Source organism: Gossypium arboreum, chromosome 11 (assembly GCF_025698485.1).
Source record: "Gossypium arboreum isolate Shixiya-1 chromosome 11, ASM2569848v2, whole genome shotgun sequence".
In the NCBI taxonomy this organism is placed as follows: Eukaryota; Viridiplantae; Streptophyta; class Magnoliopsida; order Malvales; family Malvaceae; genus Gossypium; species Gossypium arboreum.
This window is the reverse complement of record NC_069080.1, coordinates 126,629,097-126,640,838: the sequence shown is the minus strand read 5'-3', so window position 1 is coordinate 126,640,838 and position 11,742 is coordinate 126,629,097. Positions and strand designations below refer to the sequence as shown.

The following is an 11,742-nucleotide window of genomic DNA, read 5'->3' as shown; positions in this document are numbered from 1 at the left end:
TTTCTAGGAAAGCAGTACGAAAAGCAAGTTTCAGTCTTAGAAAAAGCTTCACTGCAATGACTTTAAGAAGAGTAAATTAAAGCTTAGGCAGCTTGCATATTACAATTTAAAGGGAATCCTAGACAATATGCTATATATATTGCTATTTTCTATATGATAATTAAAGTTGTTTATTGGTTGGGAAATATTTAATTTAATGGTTAAAATAGGTTCAAATTCCTTATATTTTTTGTATATTTAAAATTTAGTTAATTTATTTATATTTTAATCATTTAATAATTTTATTTTTTCAAATTTAAAAATTTTAATTTAATTGTTAATATAGTTAAAATTCTTCTATTAAATTTAAAGTTCATTACAATATCAATTTTTTATTATATAATTATCAAATTAGTTTTTTTATTTCAATTCAATTTTTTAAAAAAACCTTAACAATATTAATAATTGTTAATATAATTTTAAAAATTATTAAATTTAAATTTATTATAATAACAATCTTTATGTTATATAACTAATAAATTAGTTTTTTTATTTCAAATATCACATTATTGAATTTTAAAAAACCTTATCAATATTAATAATTACATTTTAAATTTACAGAAAAGAATAAATTCTAAATACATAAAAATATTTAAATAAAACATTTCCACCGCTTCCATATACAAATATAATTTAAATGTTTGGAAAATAAATTCACTTTATATGATTTGAGTTTTGCATTTTAGTTGGTCAAAGAAGGCTGCTATTTATGGAAAAAGACGAGGAAAGGACCCACCTTTTTGTTTCTTAATTATTTATAAATAGGATTTAAAGTTTGTGATAAATATTTTTAGGGATATTTTAAAAGATTTCTTTATTCAACAACATAGGTTTTAGCAATTTAATTTTACGGTATTTATCAAATCATTTAGGGCCTAAAAGAAATAGATTGTGATTTAGAGCTTGAAAAGTCTCTGTTTAAAATTAAAAACAAAATACTTGACTTTCAATCCTTATTAATATGATATAGAACCTGGATTCCTCAAGTTAAAATTTTCCCTTTAACTACCTTATTTAAATAATTAATTGATCATCACTTAGTATTAAACTCGATTCAAAAACCAAATTTGAAACACCAAAAACGCATACCAATCACCTCCAAACTTAATCATGATACACTTAGTACAAGAATAACCAATTTCAAGCAATTACCAATATTTAATACATTCAACTCCTAATATACTCATTATGTAAGCACATAATTTTACAAAACATTACCAATGCTTATACCTTCAGTACATGCCATTTGAGTACTCAACACACATCATATGAAACTTTCCTACTCACCTAGGCATAGGTACATGTCCAGTCACCTTAACTGCTGCTTGTGGTATCCCTCTTACTATTGATTTAAGAATGTTTTCGAGATACCAATTATTCATAGTTGGGTAACAAAAGAGGCATATGAACGTAGTGTTGATAAAGTTATTAAGAAATTGAACAATTGGAAAAGTCAAATACTTTCACCGATTAGGGGATGTACTTTGATTAAATTAATGACATCCACAATTTTACTTCACACCACAGTTAATTCTATTATCTTTTTTGAATAATAATCAGTTGGACTAAATAAATAGGAATTTTCTTTAGGGTGGCAGTGCAGAATGCTCTCACAAGCATTTAGTTAGTTGGGATAAAATTTCGCTTTTTTATTTGGTTTGTCTTTCTTGATAAGATTAATACTAATCTGATCCTTATATATAAGAGAATGTCAACTAATGAAATCTATAGTCACTCAATCATTTAGTTCATTCTATTTTTGTATAAGCCCGGTTTTAGCTAAATCAGAACAGTGGTTTCGAAATCACAAATACGAGGTTGGAAAATTATTTTAATATTTTTGGTGTTTATAGCATGTGATTATATATGTGTGAAAATTTCGTGTGTTATCGTTTAAGTGGTTAATTTGAGAAAAGAACTAAATCGCATAAAATACAAAAGTAGCATGCTATAACTTAAAAGTGCCTAATTGCTATGACTTATTAAATGAAAGGTCCTTATGATGTTATTAGACCATTGATAGTGGGAATGGACATAAATGGGCATTAAATGGATGATATTAAATGTTTTATAATAAGGTTAATTTGGTAATTTATTAAATAAGTTGTAATATAATAAAACAAATTGAATTATCATCATCATTTTATTCCTTTCATGACCGAACATAACAAAGAAGAAGAAGCTAAAATAGGGCTTTGAATTTTGGCACTTCTCTAGCTTGATTGAGGTATGATTCTAGCTCGGTTTTTGATAATTTCTATATTTTTGTGATCGTTGCTTTGAGCACTAGCTAGCTCATGCCCTAAATTATGAATTGGTTGATGATTTTGAAAGTTTACATTAATGAATATATGAGCTTTGTGATAGATAATGATGAAAAATGAATAACTGTTGATAGTTTTACATGTTTTGTAAAATAATTTTAAGTAAAAATGTCAATTAGGGATTAAATTGAGAAAATGTGAAATGTTGCAGTTAAAAGTGTGAAATAAATGAAAATATAGCTGTTATGAAGCTATAGAGAATTCGGCTAAGCATAGGCCATATTGAATTTTGTGAATTTTGTGTATTTATGAAATAGGGACTAAATTGTAAGAAATGTGAAAGTTTAGGGATAAAGTGTAAAAATGCCCAAATATGTGTTTGTGGGCTAAATTGAATGATTTGTTGAATAAATGATTTTGAATTCATATAGATCCTGAAAGAAAGAAATCGGACTTAGATCTAGGGAAATCGAAGGTTATTGAATAGTCGACCCGATACGTCAATCCCTAATACTAGGTAAGTTCTTTTGTGGTAATTTCATTATAAATGCATGTTAAATGCTTTAATATTGCATAAAATCTGATTATGAGATTACGGATAATGTTGAATAATGAAAATGATTCTACGAATGTATTCGATGATAGAAACGAAAGGTGTGAAAGCTCGGTTGAACTTTAGGAATAGAATTAGATGATTGTGAAATGTTATAAGTTGATATACTGATTTGGCTTCGGGCCATGCATATCGGATGAGTTGGCTTTAGGCCACGATATTGGCACTTCGGGTGCGAGAGATACCTTGATTTGGCTACGGGCCATGGTATAGTTATTTAGAGAAGAGTTACCTTGATTTGGCTACGGGCCATGATATAGGTATTCAGAGAGGAGTTAACTTGATTTGGCTACGGGCCATGGTATATGTACTCCGAGATAAGTTATATTGATTTGGCTTCAGGCCATGTATAGGTACTTATCAGTTGAGATCCTTGAGTATTCGACTTCTATTTCGAATGGTTCAACGGGTAAAAAAGGATTTAGTTAAGAAAGAGGTTAGTACGAGGTGGTACAGGTATGTACGGAACGTATTCGAGTATTACAGTGAGAAAGTTCAATGAAATGGTATTTGATCATGTTTTGAGACATGATAAATGTTTGTGGTTAATGTGAATTTTGATTTGGTATTGTGAAAATAGTTAAATTACATTTATTTGATGAATTGGGTTATTCACTTACGAACTTACTAAGCTATGAAGCTTACTGTGTATTATTTGTCTATTTTTTATAAATAATCAAAGCTAGCTCAGGCTCGTGGATCATTAGGAACCATCATCACACTATCGATCATTTTATTAGTACTTTTGAGGCTTTGTATAGATGGTATATGGCATGTATAGGCTAGTGTCATCTTGGTATGTTTTGAGATATAGTAAAGCCATGAGATTTGACTTTTTTTTTTTTTTTTGTAAATGTTAGTATGTATTGGCCATTTAAGTTGGCTTAAGTATGTGTTTGATAAGTGATATATGTGATATATATAATGCCTTATATGTTGGCTTGTTTTGGTATGTTTGTCATAGTTGTTGATATAGCCAAATGATTGTTCATTTGGTTAGTTATTAGTTGATGTATTAATGCTTGGAAATTGGCATATTGTGGATTGAATTTGAAATGATCATATGGTGTGCTTTGTGACGTGAAATAGATGGTAATGTGATGAGTAAATGTATTTTGAAGTATGTAAGATTTGATGATTTTGGCATATTGATTTGGTATGTTTTGAATATGGAATTGAATATTTGAAATGGTTGAGGATAGATGGCATGATATGTGTATGAATTGGTATGTTTTGGTTGCCTATAAATGTATTGAAATGGTATCATTTTGGTTGTTAGGTGAGCATGTAAAAAGGGTGGTAAATTGGCTTTGCAAATAGTCTATTTTTGTCCACACGAACAGAGACACGGGCTTCTGTCTCAGCCTTATGCGACACACGGTCATGCTAAACAGTCGTGTGTCCCCTGGGGAATAATTAGAAATTCAAGTCAGTCTTGTACATGGCCTAGACACACGGGTGTGTTTGGTGGCCGTGTGAGGTACACAGCCTTAGCACATGGGCGTGTGTGGCCATTTCGAAGGGTACACGGGCTAGACACACGGGTGTGTGGTCGGCCATGTGACCCAAGTCATTAACCCTTCTAGATTTCACACGGCCTGGCACACGGGCGTGTCTAGTAACCGTGTGAGGCACATGACCTACTCACACGGGCGTGTGATCTATGAATGCATGGAATTTTTCTAAGTTTTCAAAATTTTTTATATATGATCGATTTAGTCCCGAACCTCTTTTAAGCATGTTTAAGACCTCGTAGACCTATTTTAGGGACATTGTGTATGTGAATGAATGATATGTGATAATGAATGTTTAACAAGTTGTGAAATGTTAGATAAATGTTGTGTTTGATCAGTAATACCTCTTAACCCTAATCTGGCGACGAATAAGAGATAGGGGTGTTACAATTTGGGTCACTTAACTATTAACTTTTTTTATTTAGTCACTCAACGTTTTGAAATTAAAATATTTTAGTCACTTTTATCAAAAACTTAGTAACAAATAGTCTAACGTGGGCTTTTTTTATTAGCCTAATAACAAATTTAGCCCTCCTATGTGTACACATTCTATCAATTTGATCCAAAATATAAAAAATTCAACAAATTTACGACTTCAATGTTTACAGAAGTTGGCATTTTAGTTCTAATTCTAAAAATTATATAATAGAATTTAAAAATCTTTAAAATCTTTTTATTTATTTTTTAAAGTTTTTAAATTTATATTTACTTTTCATCAATCATGTTCTCATCAACCAAACATATGAAAAACTTAGGCACCAATGGAGAAATGCCTCAACACATTCTCTTATCTTATTTTTCAATTTTTCACTGTACCTCAAGTATTCTCTAACTAGCCTACTCTTTGGACAAATAATTTGACCATTGAACAAGTTTACTCGTTAAGGGTGGTAACAATTCAATTCAAAAAGATTTTAAAATATTTATATTACTACGTATTATTATAATTTTTTAAAACACAATGAACCGAAATCGAATCTAGCCACAAACATAACCAAACCAATCCAAATTACAACAATTTAACTTTTTACTACTAAGTTATTTTCACCCATCTAAATATAAAATATTTACTTTTATATATAAAATGAAAACTTCATTATAAATAAAATGATAAAAGTATAATTCTATCGTAGTCAAATAAATACAATTGTTTTAACTTACAAACTAAAAACTAAAACTATCCAAATGCATTCAAATAAAAACCAAATAGAAATTATTTTGTTTTTAAAATTAAAACCAAATACTTTCTGAAGAAAGCATATTTTGAGAAATAATCCCAAACCAAAAGGTTTGAGTTGTTAATTAAGTTAATTTATATTTTAAAATATTAAGTTAATTTTAAGGTTTTTAATTTAATTTGGATTATTTTGGATTTAGTGTATATTTTGGTTCATCTAAAATAAAAGTGTTAGAGTTAACAATAGATTTGTTAAAATTACAATGTTAATTCATGATTCATACAATTCTTGAGTGATAAGTTTAGCCATATCTGTTACAAAATCATGCATTTTCACTCTTTCATTTTCTATATTTTCTGACAAGCAATTCTCTACTAGTGTTCTTAGTATAGCTTGTTCGTTGTCCATGTTTGCTTCCAAGCTACCCGTTTCCTTTATTAATCCCTTTCTAACCCAATTCCTTATCAATTGTTCCTTCAGAATTCCCAAATCTTTACGATACAATGCACAAGTAAGGAAACAATTTTGGATTCTTCGATCTTTTAATCGATCATAGCTAAACCTCAATTGTTGATACACTTTGTCTTTAACATCGATGATACTCGATATGTTTCGGTTCAATTCTGCGAGTGCATTCCTCTATATTGGAAGACTTTCACCTCTCATGCTATTGGCAACTATAACTATCATCAACGGTAAACCGGCACAACGTTCAACGATAGATTTTGCAATCGATAGTAAATTTGCAGAACTCATTAGATTTTGACCAACCTTGTCCAAGAACAATGTCCATGCATCTTCATTTGGAAGCGGCTCCATTTTTACAACTTGACAATCCATTTGTCAACATATATCCAATGATCGATATGTCAAAACTAATTTACCCCAAAAGACTCGTGGACTTCCAACATTTTCAAGGGAAAATCTCTCTCTTACATCATCCAATATTAAAACAAATCTAACATTTTCACTCAAAATTTCAGACAAATCCGTGCTCTTAAAGTCTCGTCTTCATCATCTTCAGAAGTATTGACATTCATTGCCTTTGCAATCTTATTCTGCAGTTCAATAACACTAGATTTCCTCGCTACAGTGACCCATACTACGATCTTGAATTTGATTTCACCTTTTAAGAGTTCATTGTTGACCAGCGTGACAACACTTATTTTCCCAACTCCTGGCATTTCATAAACTCCAATCTTTTGAACCTCATCATTCCTCAAGTGTTACATAATCTCATTTTTACATTTTATTGTTTCAACGATTAAGCTCGGTGTTGGCAAAACCTGACCAATCCACGATAGATCGTTGACAACCAAATCATCAGAAAATCTACCCTTTTCAAGCAGCTCTTCAACTTCTTCTTACGAACATTCTTAACAAGAAATCCACGAGAGAAAAAACTGTTACCTCTAACTTTGGATTCGAAATTAGGAATTTCCCGATTTATCCTTTTGACATTTTCAATCCACAGATCAAATTCTTTCTTGACTTTCTTTCTCGGACGCAGCTCTGATTTGATTCGTGATTCAATGTCTTCTTTCTGACCATTTAGTTGATCTCTTTTTCTTTTCAGATTATTTACATTCTGATCAATGCCTTTAGGGAATTTCCAATGGTTTTCAATTAAACCCCATATAGTATTTCCAACTTCAAAAACAGTCCCGGCTTGTTCAACTAACTCCTTGCACAACACCAATACCATACAAGCATAAGATTGACATCTAAGCGTATATTTTAATTTATACGACCGAAGGTCAACCATTTTTGTTCTCTTCCATTTCCAAGTTGAAATCAAGTCAATCAAATAAATTCGAGTAATTCAACTTCCATTCATTCAGATTATAAAATTAAAACTCAATCAAAATGTTGAAATTTAAGTTTTTCAACTAAATTAACTCGGCCTCGGTTCAACTCAGATCAATCACACCTTCATTGCTAAAAAGTTACATTTGCTGCATATTAATCCCCAATCTGCTGAAATAGTTTATTACAATCCCAACTTTGTTCTATCAGAACAAAAAATTATATACAAGATCCACCACTTAAAAACATGGACTATTCCTCAGAGCATAACTAAGCTTGAATTACATGAAATTGCTTTCAAAGTTAAGGATCAACATTGGCCAATAACTACAAATTTCGAGTTTGCTAGTTTACAAAATTGAATTATTTTGGGAATTTGTTTCGACTTGAACATCCTCGTCAAGTAACAATCTGAACTTGAGAATCTTTTGAAGTCGAGCGACCGGTTTTACTTGCTTTCTTGGAGCTTGATTTGGATCTATTATATATTTGCCTGAGAAGAGATTTGCCTCTGATGGACCTGTCTCTTCATGCACTACAGGCGAAGCTTCTGCAAATCATAATTTCACACACAAGTTCTTAATTCATGCAATGCAAAATGTTTGAGAAACAGAATAGACCAAGAGGCAGCCTATGTTACGGACCAAAGTTCAAGTACTGGAACACAACATGCATGCACAAAGATGTCAAAATCTATCATGAATTTATCGTGTCACAAACTATATAACACCTTGAATGGGATATGACATAGAAAAAATAATAAAAACACGACAAGAATGCCTGGATTGAATGAGGAACTTGCTATTCCCCTATGCAAGAGGCAAGAAGATGATAACAAAGAGAGAATAGGATGAAGTTAACCAAGTCCCGGTTTAGCTCAAAGTAAGTATAACAGGAAATGTTGCTCACCATCTTCAGAGAAAACAAAGCAAGTCCCAATTGTTTCTTCATATTCTCCGATCTGTAATTTGGAAAAGAAATTAACTTAAAACATGAAAATTTCATAAATTAAAAACCCCTCATCTCAGCAATCAGTTGGTGTTTATTAGAGCTCAAATCAAAGAGCAAATATAAAAGCGATAGCCTAGGCCTATTGCGGACCACCAAATCCCTAGTTCAAATAAAAGCAAACTTCTATATTACCGGAATTGGAAACAAATGTCAGTTATGAATACCTATTCAGTTATACAGACTTAAATGATAATGATTTGGAAAATGATCTATAGATAATATTTTCAATTTATAATATCATATTTGGTCTATGGCTTCCTGAATTCTTTACGTCATTCTCATGCATAACAGAGACATTCATATACCATTTAGAATTTCTAGCAATAAAAATTAATAAATAAATAAATAAATAATGGTAGTCCTAAGATGTTTAGTAAATATGGTCATCAAGGGAAATAAACTTTTCAAAACATAAATAACCTGGAAGTTGGAACCTTTGTTGTTCAAGGTAAATACTAGATAAAACCTTATTGTTCGGACATTTCAGTTTCTTTATGTATACATAGCATATTCAGACACTAATGTGGAGGAATGGTCCTCCAAATATAGAGAAAAACATATAAAATTTTGGTAAATCCATGTCACGTACAGATCCACATCCAACACTGACCTTGATTTAAATAATATAGCAAGATTTGCGAAGTTAACAACTCACCAGCTTCACTTTTTTGTCTATGATTAATATTGGATTCATCGTATCCAGACCCTGACATTCATAACAATCTGATCATCACAATATGATAAAATCAAAGAAAAAAGGGTTAAAAGCAACAATCAAACCTTGTTCAAAACTGACAGCAAAATACCAGTAAATCAAGTAAGCAATACTTCCAGTCAAGAAAATCACTAAACAAATAAGTAGAAGCTTACAATTACACACCAAAATCAAATCCATATTCATCTATGCAGAGCTCCAATCAAAAAACAAAAACATATATAGGTTGATTTTTATTAAGATCAATCATATTGCAAACTAAATGAATACGCAAATATAAGAAATTTTATATATAGTACAAATTATAAACTTGCCAAATTTTATATAAATAAATAACACCATAAATGCTGAAATGCAGATTGCCGAATCTAATATTTATTAAATCCAACAAGTACAAAGCAAGTATATACATAATCTAAACAAGGTTTATCTAGATTAAGTTCTTCATAATTAAAGCAATCACACGGATAGCTAGTATTATATAACTAGATGAAGATCTCTATCAACACATGAAAATTCCCTAATCCTCATAAGCTGACCAGTAAAAATATAAGAGCTTTCGTTTCATGAATTAACAAATATAAAATGAACATCGAGCAACAAAAACCAAAGGCAAAGCTTTCTTCTCGGATTCTTAATATTTATATCTGTCATATGTATTCAAGACTAAACTTCCTAAATACTCATTCAGTTATAAATTCTAATTTTCACATAACTGCAAAAAAACCTTAACAAATTTGTAACATATAAAAATTTAGAACTTACAGAAAGAGTATAAGGTGCATTTGGAGGGATGTCTATCTGCCCACGAACAGCTTCAAGATCAAGTAATACATACTCTGAATCTTCTTCCTCTCCATAATCATCATCCTTATTTTTCTCCATTTAATCAAATCCAGAAAAAAAAATATTACACTTTAAAGATACTGCAAAACAAACAATAAATTTTCAGAATGGTTGAAAAAATATGAATTTTTATTTAGTTGTATTCGAGGTAGATTAAGAGCAGTTCCATTGCATACGACACCCAAACAGATTAAGAGAAGTCAAAGAAGAAGAAAGATTCATCAAGCAGCTAGGATTAACTGATAACAATGTCCATTCCATATGGAAAAATAAACCAATCTATAAGAATTAGATATCTTTCTCCCAAGTTCAAAATTTTTCGCAAAAATATATATAAATATATATTGAGGGACTTGCAGAGATGGAGACATTTAACTTTGTAGTGATTTTAAGCTAACCCCAAATAATTCCGATCAACATAAATAGAGAATTGTTAAGACCTAAACATACTCTACCTCAAAAGCATAGTAAACAAAAGAAAAACAAAATATTTTACCCATTATCTTTACCTTGCGAATTTAGTCGAGAGTTAAGGGTTTCCGAGGGAGAGGAACCCCTGCCGTCGGTAAGATGTTTCTATAAAAGAGGGTTTTGATGGAGAACGGAAAAGGATGGAAAAAAATAGGTAATTTAGCAAGAAAATCGAAAATCAACTGGATAAAAAATTGCAGTTTTCTAAAATCGAACAAATTTTTATTATAATGTATTTACAATTAATTTTAATTTTATTATGATATTAAAATAAGTATTTTATAATTAAAATAATAAAAATAATTTAAAAGTTTTGTATAAAAATAATTTTCAAGTAAAAATTAATACTATGAAAAACCTTCGAAATTTTATTAAAAAATTCATAAAACAAAGTTTATTTACTAAAATAAGTATAAAATCTAAAATAAAATTAATAAAAAATCTAAAATCCAAAAAAAAATCAAACTAAACCAATTTACCCTAATGGTTGCAGCTTGTTTGGTTATTTATTTAGTTTTTTTTTTAAGGTTTTAGCTAATCTTTAATGTTAATATTTACTAGTAATGTATTTTTTTATAAATTGTTTTAATAAATTGTCACATGTTTTTCTAAAATATATATATATATATATTTTAATATCTTATTATCCTTGTCAATTTTGATCTTATCTTATTTGTGAAGTTTAAAAAATTTACTGACACTATATCAAATAATTTGGACTTTGGTTTGTATTTTATAAATTAGACAACATAATTTGTTGATACACTAATAATGAGATAAGGAAGAAAGTATAGTGGTTATCAAGGAAGCCGGTTCACTTAATCGAGACAAAGAGCCGGAGGGTATAAGAAAGGAGAAAAAAAAAGTGGAGCAGGAAAGTTGGGTGCTGGAGGTAAGATAGTTGAGTGTAGATTTGGCATCTTTGGTGGATCAATCATTTCTTCCTTATTCTTGAAGGTATTTATAGATGAGGTTCCTATCTAAGATGTTAATGTGTTAAACCTACTATCTAACCATTTTTACGGAATACGTGGGGTGGATGATTTTGATGATAATCATTCATTATTACTTGATCGTATACAATAGTTGAACTCACGTGGTATTTGATAATTATTCTCTTGGAAGCCTAAAGAAGCATGCAAAGGCCGGCTTTTGGCTAACCTTCTCTCCTACATCGCAGCATATTGAGCTCTTTGAGGCATCTTGGTATGGCATGATCATTAGAAGCCGGCTAGCAGTTGAGGATTTTTGGCAAACCAGCTTCTTTGAAGTGATGCCTAGGCTC

At 30.2% G+C, this 11,742-nt stretch overlaps 2 protein-coding genes across 2 annotated transcripts; both read right to left on the bottom strand.

The window, feature by feature from the left end:
• Positions 1–6,579: 6,579 nt before the first annotated feature.
• LOC108472115 (disease resistance protein SUMM2-like) lies at positions 6,580–7,313 on the bottom strand. Its single transcript, XM_017773631.1, has 2 exons — positions 6,900–7,313; positions 6,580–6,807 (listed from the first exon to the last, which is right to left on the bottom strand). Exons 1-2 carry the CDS (start codon positions 7,311–7,313, stop codon positions 6,580–6,582), a joined length of 642 nt encoding a protein of 213 aa, XP_017629120.1.
• A 230-nt stretch (positions 7,314–7,543) lies between these two features.
• LOC108472543 (uncharacterized) lies at positions 7,544–10,679 on the bottom strand. Its single transcript, XM_017774082.2, has 5 exons — positions 10,496–10,679; positions 9,906–10,066; positions 9,081–9,131; positions 8,324–8,375; positions 7,544–7,964 (listed from the first exon to the last, which is right to left on the bottom strand). The coding sequence occupies exons 2-5, from the start codon at positions 10,023–10,025 to the stop codon at positions 7,765–7,767; spliced, it is 423 nt and encodes a 140-aa protein (XP_017629571.1). The 5' UTR covers positions 10,026–10,066; positions 10,496–10,679; the 3' UTR covers positions 7,544–7,764.
• Positions 10,680–11,742: the final 1,063 nt, after the last annotated feature.

Coding starts and splice junctions, on each gene's coding strand:
- LOC108472115 (XM_017773631.1), bottom strand. CDS start 7,313: ATGGTATTGGTGTTGTGCAAGGAGTTAGTTGAACAAGCCGGGACTGTT. Junction 6,808..6,899: donor CAACGATCTATCGTGGATTG/GTCAGGTTTTGC, acceptor GAGGTTCAAAAG/ATTGGAGTTTATGAAATGCC.
- LOC108472543 (XM_017774082.2), bottom strand. CDS start 10,025: ATGGAGAAAAATAAGGATGATGATTATGGAGAGGAAGAAGATTCAGAG. Junction 8,376..9,080: donor TAGACAAAAAAGTGAAGCTG/GTGAGTTGTTAA, acceptor TCCAAATTACAG/ATCGGAGAATATGAAGAAAC. Junction 7,965..8,323: donor CTTTGTTTTCTCTGAAGATG/GTGAGCAACATT, acceptor TATGATTTGCAG/AAGCTTCGCCTGTAGTGCAT.